Raw genomic sequence first — 23,446 nt, 5'->3', positions numbered from 1 at the left:
AGATGCAGTCACCTTCTAGTTCGACTGCAAACTCGTGCGGATTGATCGAGGCCGCAGATGTAACGGCTATTCTGGTGTCATATGGCGCAAAATCGCTCAAGGATGGCATCGAAACTGACCAATACTTATCGGAGCGCTCTTCACCAAGGTCAATTGAGCCAGCTGCATCAGTGAAAATGGAGAGACCATCAGTATCGTCAGGGACGTGCTGTTTATCGACCCCCTTCATCTCCATAGCCGGCAGATATGCGTTTGTGGCATGATCCTTGGTTCCGGACGTGGGTTGATATGAATCCCGTGGCTTCGGTGGTAGAGGCGTGAGATTCTCCGTTAGGAAAGGTCTTGCTTTTGGATAATAGCCACCTAAAACCCCGCCAAGGACTTTCTCGGAGGGAGGGTCAAGTGCAGGAAGAACAGGTGTATTAATGGGGGTATCGAAGGGGGTAGTGAATGGTGAGCCTAAGTTATCTCGCGATGGCTTCGGGGGCTCCGTAGCTGGGGCTCGAAGCTGCCGTCCTCCGACTGGACTCTCCTCAAGGTCTTTGTATCGCTTGACGAGTCTAAAGACGCTTCCCGAGGCTGGAGAGGCTTGGAAGAGTTTGGGGAGGGTGTCGCCGACAGAATCAGAAGAGCTTGAGTTTGCAGTGACAGAGCCTGTACATTCAAATGTGAGCGTGGCTTCCAACTGAATAATACTGGTACTTACTATCCTAAGCTCCGTCAGCCAACGTGAAGTCACCACCGATATCTTTCGGTATTTCCAGCCGAGGGGCCTTGACTGGGGCCGGCACATTGGCATCACCCATGCTGGTGCGTCGTGGGACGTTGACAGCTCGGTCTGTGCCATGGCATCGGACTGTGGCTGCTTTGCGGGAAACGTCACCCGGGACAGCGTCCACACATTGCCTCTTCTTGAGGGACGAGAATTGCTTCAGACTGAAGGGCGGGAGGGTACGCTGTGACGAGCTCGGTGATCTGGTGACGGCTGCGGCTTTCGAAGTTGACGTGTAGCGTATTCCCTTGATCTTGCGGCTCATGGAACCAAAGAGGCCCAGACCCTTCTTCGGCTTGGGCTCCATAGAGTCAACGGAGTCACGATTGGACAAAGAGGAGAAATAGGTATTGGAGCTATTTGCCGACGTTGCCAATTCCAGTCCGTCAAGGCTCGCCTCTGGCATCATTGTATTGTTGTATTATGGAGTAAGACGGGAAGAATAGAAAAACGATGTGTAGAATACCAAAACGACAGCTCGAAGACCGGAACGATGCCCGCAGAGTAAGCTGTTTGCAATGATGATGTGAAGAGAGAAGTTGTTGGAGTCTGGTTTGTAGTCGAACGAACCTCTGTGCTCCCCCAGTTGTTGAACAGACCGAATGACGAGAACATCCACTGCAGGAAGGAATGCACGGCGGGATAGCAGGAGCGGTCACTGCAGTTGTAACAGTTGCCAGTCTGGATCCAGATTCGGCCGTGCCTTTTCCAGAACATACCTAATTTACAGCAGCCGACTATCCCATCAGAGCCCAACCAACCCGTTGCTGGTTCAGCTATCCCACTGCCGGCTGACCCACGTTCAACCGGACGCCGACATAAGGGTACTTGACGTGCACTTGAGTCATTTGGGGCTTTCCCTACCGGTACTATACAGGTTACCCCCTGGCATATTGTTCCTCCAAATATCGCAGTTGCCATCTCGCGCTTCCCAATCAGGATTCCCGCCTGGAGTTGTAAATGGAAAGACCTTTGCACGAGTATCTTATGCGTCCCTGGTACCACCTGCAGCGAAGGCTGAAACATATATGCCACTTGCCAGCTGTAGAATGTAGTTCATTCTAGTATTGTTTTTCTGTAGTTCATCTCTACTGTCCTGCCTTACTTTTTCTCTGGAAGGTAGGAGTTTGGGCCGAGCCCTTCGTGTATACCTACCTCTTGGAAGTTTGCGCAGTGAGTATCCTGATGATTGTTACTTCCTGCCAGATACTCGCCACACAGATGCAGTCGGAGTAGAATATGCGCCATGTACCCAGCATAACACACCACATACAAGATATGACAACCTGCGTAAGTAGAGCTCCTACTTGTTATGACAATCGGCTTGTAGACACTGCGTGGGCCACATTGAACTTTGGCACTCACAGTGCTCTGTATGTGTTGGCGCTCATAGGGGTTTCAGCCCGAGGAGAGTATCCATGTATCGAGGCTCAAACTCATCCTTGCATACCTTTTCAGATATCATGAGAATTGCAAGTCAGTATTCGAGCATATCTTATTAGTTCAAGTATATCAACAGCAGGAAAGTGGAAGCAGCAGATATTGAAGCATCGAGAGTTGTAGAGATACAACCAGAAAGGAGGTTAAATCGTTGGGGTTCCGCACGTGCCATCCCGCCCGTCTGATTGGCGCATACGGAGTACAGGACGTACAATAGCATCATAACTTCAACCGCTAGCCAGAGCAACCAAACCACCACACCAGCAGCGTACGAACAAGATCAACACCTGCCTCTGGGCAAACTACACCACACCACCATCAACATGTCCATCCCCACGCAAATCGCCGAAACCGTGCAAACCGCGCACATCGAGCGCGCCCCCTCGCCCAGCCACGACCTAGCCCCCTCCACAACAGCCTCGACCAAGGAGCCCGTCGACCTCGAGCACCACCACCACCACCACAAGCTGCCCAAGCGGCCCTCCTCGATCGACGACATCTCGCTCGACTCCCACTCCGGCGAGGATGACGACGCCTCGTCCGAGATCCCGCTGAGCGTGCTGCGCCCCCACCCGCGCAGCCCCAAGCACCAATTCCCGCCCATGCCCGACATGCGGTTCGAGCAGAGCTACCTCAACTCGCTGCGGGACGCCGACACGTGGTGGAAGGTAGCGCTGGTGACGGTGCGCGATCAGGTAGGTTTACCAATTATTGTCTAAGTAGTTATCAGTGGTGGCGGCTCGCCGTTTCTCCTGGTGATTGCTAGCTAGATGTTGGTTGTTATCAGTCACTAATGATTCTCTCTCTTTCCTCGGAACAGATGGTGATGCCTCTTGCCCAAGGTCTCCTCTACAACTTGGCGCTGGCCGGCTGGCAGCACTGGAACAAGAGCGCGCAATACAGTGGCAGCTCGGCAGGGGCCAGGATACGGCGGTGGTGGTACGGCGTGAACAACTGGAAGATTCCGAGCAAGAAGAGCTTATGAAATGCAATGGAACGAATCAATTTATGGTATGCGCGATTTCTGCAATGTGGACAGGGCTCTGCTGCGACTGGACAACAATAGATGGAGCCCCTAGAAGGGAATGAGTGAACGTATACAGAAGATAAATCAACACGACAAGCATGATGGGCTTAGAGAACCAGTTGTCAGCGCAAACGCTTTTTGTATTATTGACACTTAGTTGTCCCTCGGGGGACAAGTGGGCAATAGTTGACAGATCTAGACCCATACACCGGTCTATCTGATCTATATCATGAAAGTCCCTTTTACACAAGTAGCTAAAGTTGTCCCGGCACTGCGCAGCTGACCAATCGTCATAGTTGGTATCGTGCCGTCCTCCCCCTACGACCAAGCCAGTGAACGCCTGCTTCCTCTAACAAAATGCTGCAAATGTCCTCGTATCATTGGGTCGCTCCCTGGTGCTGTGCCTGCTGCTTGCAAGGAACACCAACTAAGCCCCCATCAAACCCCGCCTGAACGCTGTAGGCGTACATGATAAACAGGCAGTGTTGGTTTGGAGGTGGCTACTCAACAGTAGCGGTGGGTTTGGGCAGAGGCGAAGGCTGCTGCAACTTGTCCGGGCTTTCCCTATAAGCCAGAGACGTAGATTGCAGCGAGCTTGTTGAGGGTGTCAGGGGAGGTCGTTGGGCTTGGAGGCCAGATGATGCCCGCTTGGCGGCAGGCTCGGGGTACCCTCCTTGGGACCCTTCGTCTTTCGAGGAGCAACCGATATGGATTCCTCGGTCTTCTCGGGCTCCGGGGAAACTGTTTCGCCTTGGAGTCGCCAGCGCCGTCATATCGGAACTGGCTTAAGTCCAACTTTGAAGGGCCATCGTCATCTCCCTTGCCGTTCTTCTTGGGTACCTTCAGTTTCACCATCATCGACTTTGGGCTGTCGTCCAGCTCTTCTTCGTCGTCGTCGTCACCCATAACTTCGTCCTCTGCAGACTCGTCCGCGTCCTCCTCCTCCTCCTCCTCCTCCTCTTCTTCGCTCTCCTCGGGGACATGCTCTTCCTCATCATCGCCCAAGTCGGGCTCACTTTCGTCATCTTCTTCATCATCCATGGACTTGGATCCTCGGGTCCGTGTAGATGGTGCCCAGCCGTTGGTGCCGTGGTTTACGGCAGCTGATCGGCGGGGACGTCCAGTCGGGCCAGTCGATGACCCCTTGGAGGACGGTCTGGTTTCTTCGTCCCGCTCAGGGCTCGTAGTTGTGAGGTTATTCGACGCGTCCACGGTCATGCGGGAAGGCGCCTTGATCTGGCGGCCGCTGGCGGTCGTCACGGGGCCGGCGGGCTCGGCAGGTGTGTTCGTCCCGGTGTTGCGTACCGATCGGCGCGTGCCAGTGGAGTCAGACACGAACTCGTCGTCATCGGAGAGGTATACTTCATACGTTTACCTCTCGTGCGACCTTCGTAGAGCGAGAAGCCCGGCTCCGGGCGCTTAAAGCGCTCCTTCTGAGCCTGTCGGTATTCGCGTCTCTTGCGCTTCTCTTCGGTGGCCTCGAACCGGGGAATGGCCATCTGCATTTGCTGTGCCAGCTTCCTTGCTTTCTGGCCGCCATCCACTGTGAGGAGCTTGTCGATCAAACCGTTAAGCTCCTCGATCGACCCTGCTACACTCCACCATGTTCTGCTGAAGCCTTGCGGGTTGCTCTCGCGATAGACCCTGAAGGCAGTATCATCTAGACCCTCGATCAAGTAGTACCGCCGCTTGTCGCTGTCGGTGCCCCAAGATTGAACCGAGAGAGGTTGGTTGAGATCATCTTCGTGTCGGTTGCCTTTGTAGGAGGTGTTGATCATAGTCTTGACGGCTTCGGATGAAGAAAGGGACCAAATGATCAGCGTTCGCAGGAGGGTAAGCTGTTACAATCGCCACCGCAGTCAGTACATGACCAGAGTGCAGAGTTTATTCTTGCTGTAAAGCAATTCGGCGGCGCAAGAGGTTCTGGGACGGCACTTACTCGTTCCGTGGGGTTCATTGCGCCAAATGTAGCACCCCCAGCCAACGGGCTCTTTTCGCCCCAAGACTTTGCCCATTGGTTCTTGTGCGTTGCGATGGCATCCTCCAGAGCTCTGTTGTAGTGCCCCGGCCTGTAAAGCAAAAAATAATTTTCATGTTAGCCGTTCATGTGCCACTTTGTATTAGGTAATTGCGTCATACGTACTTGACATCCTGCTTGCGGTTGAGCAACAGTCCCAGAACCGCACACAAGAACAGCTCGACGCGGTCACCTGGTGTAGAATCCGTGATGTCGCGTTCGAGCTCCTGGGGGCCAAAATTGGGTAGAGATTTGGGCAGAACAGGGTCGAATCTGCTTCTGAACATGACAATAAACTGCAGGCGCGAACGACGAGTTAGCAACCACGTTACGCGCGAGTTGTCGCGTTTTCTACGCGAATTCGGCAATTTCACTTACGGCAATATCAGGATTGTCAGCCAGAATGTACTTGTGCGGTGGTGAAGCAGGTCGCTTTGGTGCTGGCGGCGAGGGTTCTCGTTCAGACGCCTTGGGCTTGGCGCCCTTGGCCAATTTGGGGAAGTAATTTAGGATGCCCTTCTTGTCTTGCGGCAGGCCATCGTCGCCTTCATCGTCGGATGGCACCGGAGACAGCGATGACAGCGACGAGAGATCACTAGAATCGTCGTCGGCGGCCATTGTGTCGTGGTTTGGTGGTTGCGTGGGTGTAGTGATGTTGTAGTGGGGAGGAAGGGGAATGTGTAAATGCCGATGGCCAGTCACTAGGGAAGGGGGAAAATCCACAACGAGATTGGGAGCTCAAAAGCTTGAGCCGCACAGAACCAGGAGGCAAGGTAAGGTATCGATATAATAGGCTAAGGCATTATCCCAATCAAGGCTGCCATAGGCCCACGGCTCGAGTTATTGCGCACCGGAGACACCCAGATAAATCCATCCAAGTCATACTCTCTTCTGGCTGGCATTCTCTAGGCAAGGTTCCATCCGATTACCTATGTCTGACTATCTACATACATAGTGTCCTGACCCATCCATCGGAGATGTCTTGACATCCCACATACGGCCCCGTAAGCCCATAGAAAGCAATGATATCACTCTTGCCCCCCAGCTCTTTGTCTCAATGTAGGCATCTACGATCTTGTAGAAACCGAGGTTGGGTAGTAGGAACATTGGAGATACATACCTCAAAAAGGGTCGCTAATTCCTAGCTGTTGAGTACTACACATGTAGAGGTGAAGCCGGGATGCAATCATCCAGAAATGTTTTCCCTGTTGCAGTGAGATATCGAAGGATGATGTCTTGGCACCCACCTTCAACGAAAGAACGTTGCCCGTAATTGCCAAACGCCGTGAAGCCGCACAGATGTTGCGAGTTCAGCCCATTGAATAGTTGAAGGGTCGAAATCGTCCAATTCTCTTTTTCTTTTTTTCGCCAAGGTGACGCAAATTGCCATTCGCTATGAAATGGTTGACTTCATCGAAGGTGCAGGAGTCTGCCGGCGGTGTGTTTGCCTAGCTGCGGCATGGCCAACACACCACACGGAACCTGGTCAAGGTGGACGACCCAGTCCCCAAGGTGCTTGAATGAAGCCATCACCAAGGCTGTAGTCCCAGCAATCCTTACGGAAAGCTAGGTCGTTCGCTCGACCCCACCCCCGTCACGTCCTGCCACGCACGTAGACCATATGCAGGCCCTGGAACCTGGGGTAGTAACCCCAAGAAAGACAAGCCAACGTTGATTGAAGCGTTGTGGCCCTACGCCATCGAGCAATACTGTGAAGCCATCCACTACCAAGCTAATGGCTTGGTTGCATCTGCTCTGCTCAGTATGACGATGCGTCAGAAACGACCCTGGCTTCACCAAGACAAACAACTGTTGCCTAACAACTCGCACTTGGGTCATCAGAACAGAGAGAGTATTGCCATTTCGAGCTGGTGCATAGGGCTGGGCTTGACAGCTCCAAGACGCGATTCAGAGACCTGCAGCGGTGAGTTGTGACCATGTCGTCTCACTCAGAGCTCATGGTGGAGTTGGGCCAGAGCCAGCGTCACAGCACTGCCGTGTCGTAAATACTCGCAGTCCACCGGCGGATTTTTGACGATGCAATACCCACCACCCATCATCAGGGTATAACAATCACCTCCCTCCTACCTGAAATAGCATATTTTCAAGTAGAAAAAGTCCGCTGAGGCTCTTTTTCGAGCAGAGAGCAGTATTTCCATGATATGACGACTACTCGATGAAGAAATCCATATAGAGAGCTGCTCAGAATGCATGGGAATGGTCAGCCCAGCCGTCACCAAGCTTTATTTAGCCTCTGTTGCGTTGTGTGTATACTGCGTAATCGTGAGGATCTCGCGAACATGACGCGACATATTAAAGACTGAGATGGGGTGGTGTTATGGGAGATGGCGGGAATGACGACAGGCCTCGGGCCCGTCTCCACTTTCCGCCATTTTCCAATCAAATCGCAATCAGCCAGTGGCCCGTACTAAAGTTGGTTGAAGATACTTGGGTACACACTTGAATGGCCTTCCGGATTTATCCCATCCGGGCTCAGCTTTTTTTTTTTTTTTTTTCGATTTGGCCCACCAAAACCCCAAGCCAATTGACCTAATCTGAACACTGATGCTCTCAGCCCTCCTCCCCAAACCCAAGAGTCGTCTGCCCAAGGCATTCGAATGCAATTGTAGTCTTTACGGTCCGGTGTGACATGCATTTCTTTCGTGGCAAAGAAAAAATAAAATTAAATAATTACTAATTTGGGTTTTCAACTACTCAGCCTCAATAATGTGATGTGAATACTGGTAGCCTAGAAGTTGAGTCATGGAAGCAAATGAAGGTTGAAGTTGTCCGGTCAAGCATGAACACACATCTATATGGACATCAGCCGTGCAAGCTATTAGTGCATGCAGCCTCAAAGTAGGCGGAATAAAAAGTGCCTGATTGCCCTGCAAACGTGGAGGCCTGGGGCTTTTAATTCTTATGTCAGGCCTGAAAACGACCGCCCCTCCCCCTCCACTTTCGCCCAACCCCAACTTGGAAGAACGTAAGAGAGCCCCTCCCTTCAATGTTGTTCTTTTTTGGCGCAACTTGATTTGTGACCTGCCCGAGTACCTCCCTGCCTGGTCCTTTGTGAGTCTGCTTTGCACACCAGTCAGTTAGTTCTGACATCGGCGACCTGTTGTCGTTCTATTTTTTCCCTCTCTCACATTTCACTCTTTTTTTTGCCTCCAGCGCAAGGCACAACCATACACCCTTCACCATCTAACACCTTCACTGTTTTCTCTTCGGACACGAATGCAAGATGAGTGACGCAGCCGCCAACGAGGCTGAGAAGAACGTACGTGCAGAATTTCCCGACTACCCCGCCTAGAGTGATGCACTTCCCCGGGCACCCTAGCCTACTACCAAAACAATACGATGTGCTCTTCATTAGTACTAACGGGCTGGATCGTGATGTTAGATTGAGATATGGAAGGTCAAGAAGCTGATCAAACGCCTCGAGGCCGCTCGTGGTAATGGCACAAGCATGATCAGTCTGATCATTCGTGAGTTTCTTCCGCATTGTCTACCACAAATGGCGCGCACGCATGCTGAACTATACGTCCTACAGCTCCCAAGGATCAGATTTCGCGAGTCGCCAAGATGTTGGCTGAAGAATACGTATGTATACCCTCCGCGATTGTGAATTAATGCCGCCTCTTCCTGACACGCTTGTTAGGGTACTGCCTCGAACATCAAATCGCGTGTCAACAGACAGTCTGTGCTCTCGGCCATTACATCGACCCAGCAGCGTCTCAAGCTGTACAACAAGGTCCCCCCCAATGGCCTTGTCGTCTACTGTGGTGAAATCTTGACCTCAGAAGGAAAGGAGAGAAAGGTCAACATCGATTTCGAGCCCTTTAAGCCTATCAACACGTCGTTGTACCTCTGCGACAACAAATTCCATACAGAGGCCCTCGCAGAATTGCTAGAGTCGGATCAGAAGTTTGGTTTCATCATCATGGACGGTAACGGAGCCCTTTTCGGCACTCTGAGTGGCAACACCCGAGATATTGTTCACAAGTTCTCGGTCGATCTTCCCAAGAAGCACGGTCGTGGTGGTCAGTCCGCTTTGCGTTTCGCCCGTCTCCGAGAGGAGAAGCGTCACAACTACGTCCGAAAAGTGGCCGAATTGGCCGTCCAGAACTTCGTTACTGCCGACAAGGTTAACGTTGCCGGTATCATCTTAGCCGGTTCTGCTGATTTCAAGAACGATCTCAATGCCTCCGACTTGTTCGATGGACGATTGCAGGCAAAGGTCATCAAGGTGGTTGATGTTTCCTATGGTGGCGAGAACGGTTTCAACCAGGCCATTGAGCTGTCCTCCGAAACCCTGGGTAACGTCAAGTTTATCCAGGAGAAGAAGCTCATTGGGAAGTACTTTGAGGAAATCAGCCAGGACACCGGCAAGGTGTGCTACGGTATTGACGATACTCTGAAGGCCTTGGAGCTTGGTGCCGTCGAGGTGCTGATCGTCTTCGAGAACCTCGAGATTACCCGCTGGATCCTGAAGGACAGCAATGGAGCCGAGAACATTCTCCACACCACTAAGCTGCAGGAGACGGGCCCCCGCGACAAGTTCATGGATAAGGAGACGGGCCAGGAGATGGAGGTGGTCTCCTCGGAGTCTTTTCTTGAGTGGATCGCCGAGCACTACAAGGACTTCGGAACCAACCTCGAGTTCGTCTCGGATCGGTCGACCGAAGGCAACCAGTTCGTCAAGGGATTCGGTGGTATCGGCGGTCTTCTCCGATACAAGGTCAACTTTGAGCAGTTAGCCGACGTGTCTGACGATGACGAATACTACGACGATTGACATTTTGATGATGATCCCGTTCGCAACGAGGATCGTGTAGAAGCCACAGCATCAAAGCCGGCATTAGTCGTCGACAAAGAGCCAGAGAGCGTACCTCCGCCGAGCACCTTGTCCAAGTCGCCACCCCGAGTTACCAAACCATTGTCGTACAAGGACCGGCGCAAGGAGAAGATTGGGCCGGCGACTTCTCTGCACACTGCCAGACAGGTAGCCCGACCGAGCCCGCTCCGCGACATGATGACGGCTTCTTAAGTTGCGTCTACAACATACGGATAAGGTATGTGATGTGGGAGGGTTGTTTTGTGGCATCAGTGGAGGCAGCTGCTAATTTTGCGCCTAGCTACCTACCCATTGACATATTCTCTCAGAGCCATTCGACTCTGAAAATTGCCTTGTTAAACAGGGCTTGGATCAAGCAGGATGACAAAAGCAGGGGCATTAGTCGGTTTCTGGACTCTGGTATTGCTTCACCATGAATAGTGGTTCCTGTCTGCTTGGCTTTGTAGTCTCACGCCCGCCATGGTTAGCATGGACGTCGAGGCCAACTTGAAGCAACCAGATCTGTCGTTCTCGCCGTGCGCTCATAAGTAGATGGTTTATACATCGGTCACTCGTTAATCGTCATCAATGATAAAGTCGTTACGCCCAAGTCATTCGCTGCACAAGCCCCCGTTTTATGTCGAAGTAATGGCTGCCATGTAATCAGGCTGCGTACATTCTCACTACTATGGAACCCGTAGAACATGCAAGACCCTGTTAGTGGCCAGTTTGATCACCGAGAGGTAGAATTGCTGGGCTGTATTGCTGCTACGAGCAGTTGTCCTTCAGGGGTAAGACCATAACGAGCAGCAAGGGGTCACTTACTAGGAGCTATCTGCCACCAGCTGCCACCTGGCAGCAATCCTGAGAGTGAGTGACAGTGACAAGTTGTGTAGACTGATCTGCACGTTGCGGAGCTTTGCGCCCTTCCGCCCTAAGTAGGTAGCGAGGAATTGAGCAACCCCGCGGTCGGTTCGGTGGCATCAACAGTATACTAAATGTACGTATCCCTGCATTCGTTCCTTTTTCCGGGGTGCGACAGAGTCCGATGTAGGTTCTGGAGTTTCCAACTCAATTGGGGCTCAACATTCATTTTTCACTCTTTTAACATTCAGTGGAAGCCCGAGTGGTGAGCAAGTACTTACTTACTCTTCGAGAATACCTAATACACTAACGGACAACTACATCTATTCAAAAGTGAGTGAAGATGACGGCGGTCAAGAAGCCCGTGGTCTGTTTTCTGGGGCCAGTTGCATCTTATACCCATCAGGTACGTAAGTCCAGGGATTAGTATACACCACCACCACCAATCCCAAATCGCCATCCTGCCAAAGGACTAGGGAAACATACATACTTCTTGGCAGTTTTCTCATATATGCATGAGGTAATATAGCTTGTTTGGATTCGTGTTAATGACAATATATCTTGGCAGGCAACACTTGACAGGTTCCCAGCAGACAAATATGAGCTCCTGCCCGTCGTGACTATCAAAGGTTTGTGCATGCCATGTCGCATCCTCCTCTCTTTCTCTAGTTAGCAGGAACTTTTGAGCGCAACCAGAGAGAGACACGTTGAATTTTCCTTCTTCTCACGGCCGTACGAGCCAAGGCAACTTTGACTAATTCGGTATAACTCAAGATGTCTTCGACACGACCCAGTCCGGCCGCGCCACCTACGGCGTAGTGCCCTTTGAGAACTCGACCAACGGGTCCGTCGTCTTCACGCTGGACCACTTCGCGGACCGGCAGGGGCTGTACCCGGACCTCTCCGTCTGCGCCGAGATCTATCTCGACGTGCACCACTGTCTTCTGGGCCGGTCCCCCCTCCTCCCGGTTCAGGTCCTGATGATGATGATGATGGTAAATCCCCGGAGGAGGCGGAGTCATCCGCAACGGCGCCATCGCAGCAACAACAACCACAACACCACCCTAAACTGATGAGCAGCCACACCTTCGGCCAATCACCAGCATCATCATCATCCACCACAGACAACAACTTTCTTTCCGTCACCCCCGGCAACACCACCACCAACGAAGCCGCCTCCACCGGCCAACGCACCCCCACCCCCTCAGACCCAGCCCCCCAAGACCCCCGCAGCTGCCCCCTGCAGCCCCTGACGCGCATCGAGCGCATCTACAGCCACCCGCAGGCCTTCGGCCAGTGCACGCGCTTCCTGTCGGCCTACCTCAAGGGCGTCGAGACGGTCGACGTGTCCTCGACGTCGCGCGCCGCCGAGCTCGCGCGCGACGACCCGTCGGGCACCAGCGCCGCCATCAGCTCCGCGGCCGCGGCCCGCCTGCTGCGGGGCGACGGCGTCGAGGTCCTCGCGTACAACATCGAGGACCGCGAGGACAACACGACGCGGTTCTTCGTGCTGCGGTCATCTGGGGCCGCCCCTGGCCCTGATGAGGACGAGGAATCCTCCTCCTCCTCAGCGGCGGCAGCAGCAGCAGAAGGGGGTCCATTAACGTCATCCTCATCATCATCAGAAAAAAAGCAACCCCCCCGCAAAACCAAATCCCTCCTCTCCTTCACCGTCCCCCACGCCGCCCCCGGCGCCCTCGCCGACGTTCTCTCGTGCTTCCGCGCCGCCGGCCTGAACCTGACGAGCATCGCGTCGCGGCCGAGCCTGCTGGCGCCCTTCCAGTACGTCTTCTTCGTCGAGTTCGAGGGCCACCGGGCGGCGGACCCGGAGGGCAAGGTGGCCCGCGTGCTCGAGCAGGTCGGTCGCGTGACCGCGAGCTCGCGCTGGCTGGGGAGCTGGGTCAATCAGAGGTGCTAGCTAGTAAGTAGATGCAATGGAATGGGGTGGATGGATGAATGGATGTTGGGGACTCATTTTTTGAGAAGAGAGGCGGGGCAAAGAAAAGAAGAAAGGAAACAAGGATAATAAAAACAGGATAGGGGTCAGGGATAGGGGTAAGGGCTAGGGAGGATGGAGAGGAGAGAAATCAGTCAAAAGAGGGAGAAGCATCGGCATCATCAAGTGCTCCCCTAACTTTATCATAGGCCAATCCAACTACCAGCTTGTCGGTCCTGGACATCTTTTATTAAGAACGAAGGGATTTCATGCCTACATTCGCCAGTATTGGGCCATTCCAAAGTGCGAGTATATCTGACAGATGCTCAGCCGATGCAAGCAGTATATGGTTCTATCGAATCAGCAGAGATGTTGTGATGTTGTCGTTCACTTGGATAAAACCTCACTGTTCGCGCCTAGAAAGAACACAAGCCAAGCCGTGAGTTACTCTACTGTGGTTACATGGAGATATCCAGAATCCAGGATGGATGGTTTTGTTGAAAGTTCCCATGGCCCTTGGTGAGCAACTATCATACTGGCTGACTCCTGTCCTGCCTTCTAATGATTATATTACAGGATTTGCTTAGCTTCGTAGAGGAAAATCTCGGACGCCGTATAAAATGTAAATACAGTATCCCAATTCCGTTCAACGGCACGTCACGCTCATCATTTCATCTATGCAGCCTCTTCCCACTCCTAGTAACTTAGTTGAAGTAGTAGTTCTCCTCGGGGACACGACCGCGGATGAACGGGGGCTCGCTGCCGGGGACGTAGATGTCCTCGTACAGGATCTTGGGGGTGGTCTCCGGGGGGGCCATGGCCTCGGCAATGGCAACCTCCTCGTTGACGTGCTTGCGGGCCTCCTTGTCGATACCCTTGAGCTCCTCCTCGGAAACGACGTTCCAGTCGAGGATCTTCTGCTTGAGTCCGGCAATGGGGTCGTTGTTGGATCGCATGCGCTGGATCTCCTCACGGGTTCGGTAGGTGGTACCGGGGTCGGACATGGAGTGACCACCGTAACGGTAGGTGACGTACTCGAGGACCATGGGGCCGTTCTCGGCAACAGCCCACTCCTTACCATACTTGACGGCAGCCTTGACAGCGAGAGCATCCATACCGTTGACCTTGAGACCAGGCATGTACTGACCACGCTTGTAGTAGTCGGTCAAAGCGGAGGATCGAGCGGCAGAGGTACCCATACCGTACTTGTTGTCTATCCAATCCGTTAGCGGAAAATCCAGCAGGTTCTCAGATACAGGAAAACATACTCTCGCAACCGAACAGAGCAGGGAGCTTCCAGAGCTTGGCCATGTTGAAGGCCTCGAAGACCTGACCCTGGTTGGAAGCACCGTCACCGTAGAGGATGATGCTGCAGTTCTTGCGGCCAGTGTACTTGTGGGCGAAGGCCAGACCGGCACCAACGGGGACCTGAGCACCGACGATACCGTTACCGCCGTAGAAGCCCTTGGTGAACATGTGCATAGAACCACCCTTGCCGTAGGCAATACCCTCTCGGCGACCGAGCAGCTCGCCAATGATGGAGCGCACGGAACCACCACGCATCATGGCGTAACCGTGGCATCGGTAGGCAGTGATGATATCATCCTCCTTGGTCAGGGCGGACTCGATACCGACGGCGACAGCCTCCTGGCCGGTGGACAGATGGCAGAAACCTCGGATCTTCTTCTCCTTGTATAGCCTGTCGGCGGCCATCTCCATTTGACTAGGAGAAAGTTAGTCCTAGATCAGGTCTGAAATATATATACATATGTATATATATATGACAATGCAGACAAGCAATGGCCACATAATTCAGGGGAATTTCGTACCGGGTGACGACCATGTCGTAGTACATCTTCTTCAGCTCCTTCTTGGTGACATCGAGGGTGTAGGGCGGGGGGTCCAGCTCGTATGTCTCGAAGCTCTCGTCGCTTAATGTGATCTGGAAGGGCTTGTCGTCGTCCTACAGTGCCAAGATTTGATTCATGTCAGCATGTTCCGTCCACTCCGTTCGGTGGCCCCGAGTCGCAGATTGGGGTTGGCGGGCGAGCGAGCAAAGCTGTCTGGCCTCTCTCTGTCGCCCCGGACTCGAAGCATGGGAGCAATCAATTTTGGAGAAGCGTACCTCCGGGACACCCTTCTCGAGGGTTGCGCTGGCGGCATTGGTGGTGACGGATCGGACGGCGTTCACAAAGGGAGCAGTGGGAGCGGCGGCGCGAGCGCGAGTGCGCAGGGCCGGGACAGCTCTCGGTACCCTCAGCGCGCGAGAGAACATGGCTGCTGATAAGGGTGTGTTAGGTGAAATGCGAGAGAAAAGAAGGGTGGACGGAACAGAAAAACCAGAGAACGAAAAAAGGAATGGAGTCGGAGTCAAGCAGATTGACAGAGGCAGTCAATTGGCGAATCTCCGGTGATAGCAAGCACGTTGGACAAGAGATTTGATTGAACCAATTGACTGGTTCCTTCCTCTTAGATGTTGGGATTTTTTTCTCCGTTCTCCGTTCTCCGTTCTCCGGGTTTTTCCCTCAGCTCGATTTTTCGGGTTTAGCGCCAATTGACAAGCCTGGAGGAGCTTGGAGGTTTAAGCTGCAGCAGCTTTTCTTCTCTCAGAGCTCCAAAGCTGGAATTGAACCAATGGCAGTAACAACCTTATGGGGGAGCTAGCCTGATCCAAATGTTGGGGAACAGACGCCAAGCCCCGGGATGGACCCTTTTCATCGTACTTGGTGATAAAGCTAGGAGGGGCGCTGTTTTTAGACCCCCGTTTGGATATCAAGATTCAGGGTCTTTGAGTTGATTGATAGATAGCTAAGTAGGTTTTACTCGAACCAAACCAGCTGCTTCTTTACAGGCGTGTATTTCTTACCGGCAAGCCCTCGAGTCACTTCCAGACTGGCTTCATAAGTCTGGATTGGGTGATACTTCTGGACATTACTCGACATAGATGAAAGATTGTCTGCAAGGCACCGGGGGTTGAATAAGTAAATCGTTCATTACATGCAGTATATATGGTATCAATGTCTAGAGGTAGCACGAATAGGAGCCAAAAGTCTGGTCGTTGTACCGGAAAACGGTGTGCGTAAAACAAGAACTGACTGATGATCCGACATTACCTAGCAGTAACAGCACCAGCCCAAGTCCTGCAGGCCACGGACCCGAGTAGGTAGGTAAGGTAGGTTACGTGAACTGTAAGAGCTAGGACAAAATCTTCATCATCCCGACGATTCCCATTATCTCCTCCCCCTGCCCCGTAAAAATGTGTAGTGTAGTTGTGTTCCCTATCCTCAAACCGGAGAAAAAAAGAAACAAAATTCGTAAGCCTCATCATTGCCTGCTTGACCTCGACAAGCAGACTCGATTGGTGGACCATTGGTTTCCCACCTTTCCCGCTCTTTCCCAGTCTCCATGTTCACAATGCAGTCGCTGATGCTTCTTCTTGCTCTCGATGAGTGGTATCCAAAATATAGTCATTTGACCTCCTATCCCATAAACAGATAATGCCGTGCCTCGAGAAGTGAAAGTGGTATCATCCATGCTTTAAGCCTAAAGCAGAAAGTGAAAAACAAAAAGCTAAATCAAGACGCCCACCTTTTCCATTTTCCTTGCACCTCAAATAGGGGGAAAAAGGCGACAAAGAAAATGGTTCCCCGTAAAACGGCTATCTCTTCTCCTTCTCTGCGTGTGTATGCCCAATCTCTAAATAGAACACCGTAAATCAAAAGAGGGATGATGGAGGATCCCCCATTGCCGCCTCCAGACACGATTGCGAGACTCGGCTCATGCTATCGGCGCTGTCGCTTGGGCTTCTTGCCACGGCCATCTTCGTCGTCATCTTCTTCATCATCGTCGCTGTCGTCACGGCCGTGGCCCCCACCCGTCTTCTCGCTCCCCTTCTTGATGGAGATGAGGCAACCCTGGTCCTTGAGGCGCTTCGTAAGCGCCGTGCTGGCCTGCATGCCGGGGAAGTCCTTGGCATTGTAGACCGTAAAGACGTCGCTCATGGTGATGGCGCAGATGGGGGTTCGGTGCCCGATGGCCGTGTTGGTTGGGTCCAGGAACATGATGGAGAACCGGAGCCGGAACGATCCAGGCGTACGCACGGACAGATCGGCGAAGCAGAAGAAGCAGCCCTCCTCGCCCTTGTCGTCATTCCCGACGAAGGGCGAGGCCACCACGGTGCCCATCAGCCGCCTCTGCTGCCGGTAGTCCTCCGGCATAGCCGAACAGTCTTGCTCGCCTGTCTCATTCCAGATGGTAGCATGGACAACGGCGAACGGGTGCTTCAGTTGTGCCTTGATCTCGTCCGGTGAGGCATCCGGGTCGTCGATAGAAAGCTGGACGATGGGTGGCGGATCAACAACTCTACGGTCTCTTTCGCCGAATCCGCAAGATCTCGCAGCCATTGGCTGTTGACGGACCTTGAGCCGGTAAGACTTACGTCCTGGGCCGGTGGCTCGCGAGACTTCAGGTCGCTTAGACGCAGCACGCGACGAACTTGTTGTTGGTCCGCTGTCGACGAGTTGTGAGATCTTCATTTTATCAGAGCGGCTGCTTGCCGAGTTTGGTGACCATGGCATATTCGACTGGCTTGGTGAGTTCATAACATGTAGTGGTGGCTGAATGCGGAGGTCTTTGCCACGAGGGCCAGGAAGGGACCGGTGAGCCGAAGACTGCGAAGGCGGCAGCGGCAACGGCGGCGGCGGGTGTGGGTGTGGATATGTATGAGGCATGTCTCTGTACTGTCTCATTGGGGGTGTCAATGGAGGAGGCACTCTTGATGAAATATTCTGTTGTGGCGGTCGAAATTGGTCTGGGACATCCCCGGTTTGATCACTTGCACCCGAAGAGTAGGTGGGTGAAAGACGAGCATATATATCCGGCGGGCGCTGGCCAGGCTGGTTAGTCACCTGTCTCTCAGTGGGAGAGGCCAAGGGCCTTGGTGTCATATGATGAGCAGGCGTCGGTGCCGCGGGATGCACCGCATAAGGACTTTGTTGTTTGTAGACTGTCTCTCGGGCTTCTGTGGCGCTCGGAGGCGGGGTTTGCGAGAGAAAAGACGAGGATGGAGGAAGGCGTTGACCTTGTCTGGACGAGTCTGGGCGGTAGTAGGGGCCTTCATTTGAGGAATACGGCTCATGAGCCCACGAGTTGTAGGGTCGGGCCATAGAGTCCACCATGGTATGCTTGGGACGAGGAGATGAGAGACCTTGGTTGGTCGCAGGAGATTTCAGGAAAGGTTGGTTGCAGTGCAGCAAGCAAACGTCCAGGGATCCATCAGAGGTTCTATATAAGTAGAGAGACTGGAGTACTGCTATCCGCCGGGGATGGTGAGGTGGTGAGAGGCGCCTTCTTTCCCCGTTCAGCACATGCAGAGGTGAGCTGCAGTCGATACCGAGTGCCCGGATTCGAGGATGACCTGGGCAAGTGACGAAACTGTCTGCCCTACGGCAAGCAAAAGCAAGGGAGCCACAGGCTACAAGAACCAGTAGGCAGGGTCGCTCGTGTCGTTGGGCGTTGGAGGCGTGGAAGCCGGTGTGTGCAGGTGCAAACCGGTGTGATTAGTTACCGTCGTGCCGGTCCACTCGAGGTGAAGTAGTCTGCTGGCGTGGTCCCTAGGTTGACGAAAGGGACTGTTCGGGGTGGTGGAGAGCGGTTGACTACATATGCTGGAGGGAGGGTGAAATCGTCTTTAAACCAGAAAAAGCAGACAATGTGTCTGGGATAGACCCTGGTACCAAGACTGGTCGTCCGTCACACCACGAATCACAGCCGAGCTGGGGGGGGGGGTCATGTAGCTCCGAGGTCGTTACGCAATACTACGCAATACTACCCAGTGACAGACGACTAGGCGCATTGGAACGCGGAGAAGCGTTTGATATACACGGGATACCAAGATGGCAGACGTAAAGGGGGCGTATGTAATTGAAGGGTAGGTAGTAGGTAGGGGGTCGACGTGAGTGGCCACCAAGCCGAGGCGGAGGAGGGGCAGTACGTCAAAGGAACAAATGGTTCAATATTCCTGTTAATTCCTAACTTAAGGTCTGTAGGTATGTAGGTCAGATCAGAGTAGGTGGCGCCAAGTTACATTGGATATGCTACAGGGCTGTCTGTTCGGTTAGAGGATGGCGATTCACTAGCTGCTATTGGCAACACATGCCGCGTCCAGGCTTTGTAGGACTGAGCAGGGCTCCATCGACAAGGGCAGACCAGGGCAGGCCAGGGTCAGTGAGGTATGTAAGTACTCACTGTACATCCATTACTTCATTTGTAGAGTCGTGATGGAAATTGCCATTTACCTAAGCAGGAAAGTTTTCAAGGGTCCCGGTATGTAAATAGTATACCGGGAATTTTATAGCCGATATTTCTTTTATAGTGGGATGCGCTCCATGTGGCCCGGTAACAGGTTCGGTCTCATCTCATGATGATAATGATGGTGTCCTTAATTCATTCGATGCTGGATGTCCATGGCCATTGATGTAGACCACGGTTTATTCTCCGCGTACGTACGGTCCTGTACTGTACCGTGCCGTACTGGGAAGAATCGAGTAGACGAACCTGAGAAGAGGAAGAGGAAGGATGCAGTACAACCAAGTGCAAAACCAAACCAAGTGTGTGGGAACATTGATGGGTGGCAGGATGGCTGACAGGCAGAGGTACGTACATGTTACTGTACTGTACTCGAGTTGGCCCGCGAGGGATGATTGAGGAAGGACGTGGTAGCGGCCCGCTCGAACATGATTGCGCAAGTACGAAATGGGAAAGATGCGCAGGGCATGGGTGATGGGGCAACCCTCCAACCCTCCCAGCAGACATGCAGGCTGCCGAAGCGAGAAAGAACTACATGTAGGGTTAGTCCATGCGTTACACCTTTTTCGGATCTCGCAATGTGTGGGAACCGGTTACCTGGGGCAGGCCTCTAGCGGGTCCTACAGCACCTCCAGCATGCCTATATGGACCTATACGGCCATACATATACGTCGTAGTTGCAGCAGCAGGTGGTGATACAGTAGCGGTACGCCTGCTCGGGCCTGTTCTTAATTCTTTGCCTACCTGCACCTAAAAAGCAACAGGACTTGACGTGGTTAGTATATGTATCACCCACCCGCGAGGGAGACACACAGACGGCGAATCCATAATCTCGGCACATCTTGCCATCCAATAGCTGGTTGGTCACTTCTGAATCATCAAATGTGCCTGGCTGTTAAGTTTTCTAAACTAGGAACCCTGGATTTATTTGTTATTGGAGACCCCGCCGCTACCGGCTACGAAGCGCGAAGTGCGGGACTGGCGGGCGTGAAACAGGGCCAAAATTTATGTTTCGAATAAGGGAATCTCCCCGAAGAGACATCAAGATTGGTTCTGAATGATTACATATGGGTTAGAGGGATGGATGGTTGGATCACGGACTCATGGATCATGGATGGATTCAATGGAACCCAAGTCTTCCATGCCCGCCATGCTCGCCATGCCTGTCCTGCTTGCTATCCATGCCTGCTAGGTATGTATGCCCTTCCATCTTAAGGTACCCATACATGGCATGGAGTAGACGGAGTACGAACGCGTGCTCATGGCTCACGGCACATGCTGGTACGTACTTACTTGGGATAGACGACCGCACTGCAGACCGCATTCAACCTCTTTTCACCCGTGCCGCCCGCCCGCTCGCCAGTCTCCACTACACAATTATGCGTTGCTCCTTATTCACAGCTCAATAGCATCAGACACCAGAACCAGGCCAGACTACTTAGCCGTTGCGATTTTACCGAGTATCAGATTACGAGACTGCAGGTAATAGTAGGGTAAAATGGAGTTGGCCGTCTCCAACGTCCAGGTAGTATCAGTATCATACATCATATGCACCTCCACACTGCGCACTTCTCACTTCCGGTCTATTGGATGCCAGACTACGGCATCAAGCCGGGGCTCCCCTTACCCTTATTATTTATTTTCCTCACAAGGCAGCCAGACAGCCTGCAACATGTTCGACAATGCGTGATGTTGTTCACGACGCCTGTTCGGAATTGCAGCCAAAGGTAAATGATGGTAATAGGATCGACGGTAGACTCGATTCCACCCCTATTTCTTTTTCCTGTTGAGATGCTGCAGTGAAGCGGAGCGATTGGGAAACCGGTCTACGGTTCCAGCTCGGCTGGACTGTCTCGGCAGCCAAATCCCATGCCCTTTTACGCTCACCTAACCGGGCTTTCTGCCTTATCGGCTATCCTGGATATTGGCGCAAGAGAGGAATAAGAGAAGCAGGGCATGCACGCTGCAATGCCGCCCGCTTGAGACCGGTTTCATGAGGCTGATTAGCGCGGCGACTGTGTGGTGAGTTGGAGTGCCTTCTATCAAAGGTGCATGTGCTACTAATCTATAATAAACAAGACGATCCCATTAGCACCATCATCATGGTTTTGTCACCGTCAAGATGAAAGTTAGTCAGGGCCAGGCACTTGCGCAGCAAGATTTCGATTCTGTCGCAATTCTTGGCCGAACAATAAGCCGGCATTTCGCGGTTAGGCCCATGGGATTATTACCCACTTGCTCACCCTCATCATCCATCCACAACACACTGGCCAGCATCCACCCACACCACGCCTAGCGACTAGCGACTAGCGACTAGCGACTAGCGACTACTAACTGCCCTGCTACCATTACAACATCAGTGAGTGAATGGGGGAGTGACTGTACTTCCGCTCACTGCCACCCCCAGCCAACCACCCACTAAAGTCATCTCCATCTCTTCAGACATGAAAAATGATGTGCAAGCAACCCTTCGTTTTCGGCCAGTCCTGGCAACCTGGCGCCCTTTCGCTTCCATCATCTCGAAGTACCAAACAGAGCAGTCATTTGGTTCGTTGCCAGCGAACAAGGCCCATCTTGAACCGCTGTTACATCGCTGGATGGACCCTGGCCCAACATGAATATCCCGAAAAGGCGACTGATTGCTCAACATAAGTGAGACCGACCTGGTCACATTGAAAGGATATTATTGACGGCTTGCAGTAGCACACAAGTCATGGCAAGTCTGGTCTCAAAAAAACGACAGAAGAGAAGACGTGGCCGTCGAGACATTCCACAACTCTTGTTGCCTCACGGGTGACTGCAGTATACGAATCACCTCCAACGTATACCTGCATATTCATCGGTCGCCTTGTGGTCGCCTTGCCTCACGCCCGAGACACTGAAGTCGTTGGTATTATATCGGGCTTGGGCTGTCATAATCGTTTTTTCATTGCCGCAGTTGATGTTGGACTCCACGGGAACCATAACCACCCAACAAGGTATTGCATCCCGGTTTCTCTCTCTTGCGTAGCCAGGGATCGCCTGCATGTAGTGTGTGGTGAGGGTGCGTGCAGCGCATGACGATGCGACTCTGATTCCGGGTTCCTTCACGGCAAGACCACATTATTTATTTTCCAACTCGACAGTTCCGCGGCCAAATTCCAGCCTAGCGGGCTTCGAGGACCGCATGAATAAAACCTCTGGTACGGCAATAAGTGCCATGACTGGCCGATATTTAATTGTTCACCACCACCACGCACGCAGCGAATACTGTCATGCCATGTCATGGCCCGGGACTGCATCACGGGAATAATGGCGTGTCGGCAAGATGGCTATCGAGGTCCATAACTTCCTCACGAGTCTCAGATCCGCATGCTGAGCAAATCATGACCAACTTGCAAGCCGCTGCCCACGATCGACCGTACAGCAAGCCGAGGTCATGCCCGTAGAATATGCGGCGTACCGGTTACGACCTTCCTGGAGTAGTTTTGACGACAAAGCCAGCTATGATTGGCGCCGTTCTTTTTCGCAGAAATAAAATGTTTGTCTTCGATTGGGCAGGCTTACTGGCGTCGGCTTGCTGCATATTCTTGAACGACATCTCCAGGAACCCCCCCATGTAACAAGGTACACAGCTCAGCTTGGAGATGTCAACCTATGGCGCCCGAGCTCTCGGTAAAAGCTGCAAAAGCTAGAAACGAAAGTTCATCAACACGACATGGCGATGGTGGCTGCCTGAATGTACTACCTAGTACTGCTGTTTGCTTTTCCCAAGAAATCTTGAGAATCAGTCTGGATACGTACTGGCAAGTTGCCTTCTGTCTATCCAGTCAGCAAGCCGCTACACTATGTACAACCACCTGTTTCGAAACTCGGTGCCGCCGGCCTAGCCCGGTCAAGCGAAAAATCTCCGAGCTATCGAGGCTTCGGTGCAACCCTACTCTTGGCAGCGGTCCAATATGGCTGAACCAAGGTTGACTGTGTTCATTTCATTCAGATGCCCAGGAACCCGGACGAACCATAGGCCAAGGTGTGGCCCACTCCTCTTTTTGGACATGTTTCTTGCTTTATTGCCCTTGAATGTTTACAGGAGGGAATCCTTGTTGAGGATCCTACACTGGTACAGCAGTCTAAGGGTGGGACATCAGGGATTGACGGACCCCTTCCTCTCGTCCACCCGACATGACATGGTGATGTGAAGGAGACGGAGAGCATTTCGTGACCGACTGGGATTGTTAATAAACAACCCCCCGCAACTGCACTTCTTG

At 52.8% G+C, this 23,446-nt stretch overlaps 7 protein-coding genes across 7 annotated transcripts; 3 read left to right on the top strand and 4 right to left on the bottom strand.

Moving 5' to 3' along the window:
* Positions 1-710: 710 nt before the first annotated feature.
* PG994_010133 (uncharacterized protein) lies at positions 711-1,079 on the bottom strand (the record flags this gene model as incomplete). Its single annotated transcript, XM_066861542.1, has 1 exon — positions 711-1,079. One exon carries the CDS (start codon positions 1,077-1,079, stop codon positions 711-713), a length of 369 nt encoding a protein of 122 aa, XP_066710652.1.
* A 1,456-nt stretch (positions 1,080-2,535) lies between these two features.
* Positions 2,536-3,197, top strand: PG994_010132 (uncharacterized protein; the record flags this gene model as incomplete). Its single annotated transcript, XM_066861541.1, has 2 exons — positions 2,536-2,907; positions 3,033-3,197. 2 exons carry the CDS (start codon positions 2,536-2,538, stop codon positions 3,195-3,197), a joined length of 537 nt encoding a protein of 178 aa, XP_066710651.1.
* Positions 3,198-3,739: 542 nt separating this feature from the next.
* On the bottom strand, positions 3,740-5,874 carry PG994_010131 (uncharacterized protein; the record flags this gene model as incomplete). The annotated part of the gene is given in 6 exon segments (XM_066861540.1): positions 3,740-3,980; positions 4,036-4,600; positions 4,615-5,077; positions 5,179-5,308; positions 5,383-5,552; positions 5,635-5,874. 6 exon segments carry the CDS (start codon positions 5,872-5,874, stop codon positions 3,740-3,742), a joined length of 1,809 nt encoding a protein of 602 aa, XP_066710650.1.
* A 2,626-nt stretch (positions 5,875-8,500) lies between these two features.
* PG994_010130 (eukaryotic peptide chain release factor subunit 1-like protein) lies at positions 8,501-10,054 on the top strand (the record flags this gene model as incomplete). The annotated part of the gene is made up of 4 exons (XM_066861539.1): positions 8,501-8,536; positions 8,660-8,744; positions 8,810-8,859; positions 8,918-10,054. 4 exons carry the CDS (start codon positions 8,501-8,503, stop codon positions 10,052-10,054), a joined length of 1,308 nt encoding a protein of 435 aa, XP_066710649.1.
* A 1,246-nt stretch (positions 10,055-11,300) lies between these two features.
* On the top strand, positions 11,301-12,875 carry PG994_010129 (uncharacterized protein; the record flags this gene model as incomplete). Its single annotated transcript, XM_066861538.1, has 3 exons — positions 11,301-11,367; positions 11,732-11,925; positions 11,976-12,875. The coding sequence occupies 3 exons, from the start codon at positions 11,301-11,303 to the stop codon at positions 12,873-12,875; spliced, it is 1,161 nt and encodes a 386-aa protein (XP_066710648.1).
* A 722-nt stretch (positions 12,876-13,597) lies between these two features.
* On the bottom strand, positions 13,598-15,178 carry PG994_010128 (pyruvate dehydrogenase E1 component subunit alpha; the record flags this gene model as incomplete). Its single annotated transcript, XM_066861537.1, has 4 exons — positions 15,019-15,178; positions 14,723-14,856; positions 14,162-14,616; positions 13,598-14,106 (listed from the first exon to the last, which is right to left on the bottom strand). Exons 1-4 carry the CDS (start codon positions 15,166-15,168, stop codon positions 13,598-13,600), a joined length of 1,248 nt encoding a protein of 415 aa, XP_066710647.1. The 5' UTR covers positions 15,169-15,178.
* A 1,497-nt stretch (positions 15,179-16,675) lies between these two features.
* Positions 16,676-18,070, bottom strand: PG994_010127 (vea protein; the record flags this gene model as incomplete). Its single annotated transcript, XM_066861536.1, has 1 exon — positions 16,676-18,070. One exon carries the CDS (start codon positions 18,068-18,070, stop codon positions 16,676-16,678), a length of 1,395 nt encoding a protein of 464 aa, XP_066710646.1.
* Between the last annotated feature and the right edge of the window lie 5,376 nt (positions 18,071-23,446).

Source organism: Apiospora phragmitis (genome assembly GCF_038363925.1).
Source record: "Apiospora phragmitis strain CBS 135458 chromosome Unknown utg000010l:1.0-9815664.0:1.0-9183399.0, whole genome shotgun sequence".
NCBI lineage: Eukaryota > Fungi > Ascomycota > Sordariomycetes > Amphisphaeriales > Apiosporaceae > Apiospora > Apiospora phragmitis.
This window is presented reverse-complemented; position numbering and strand designations above follow the sequence as displayed.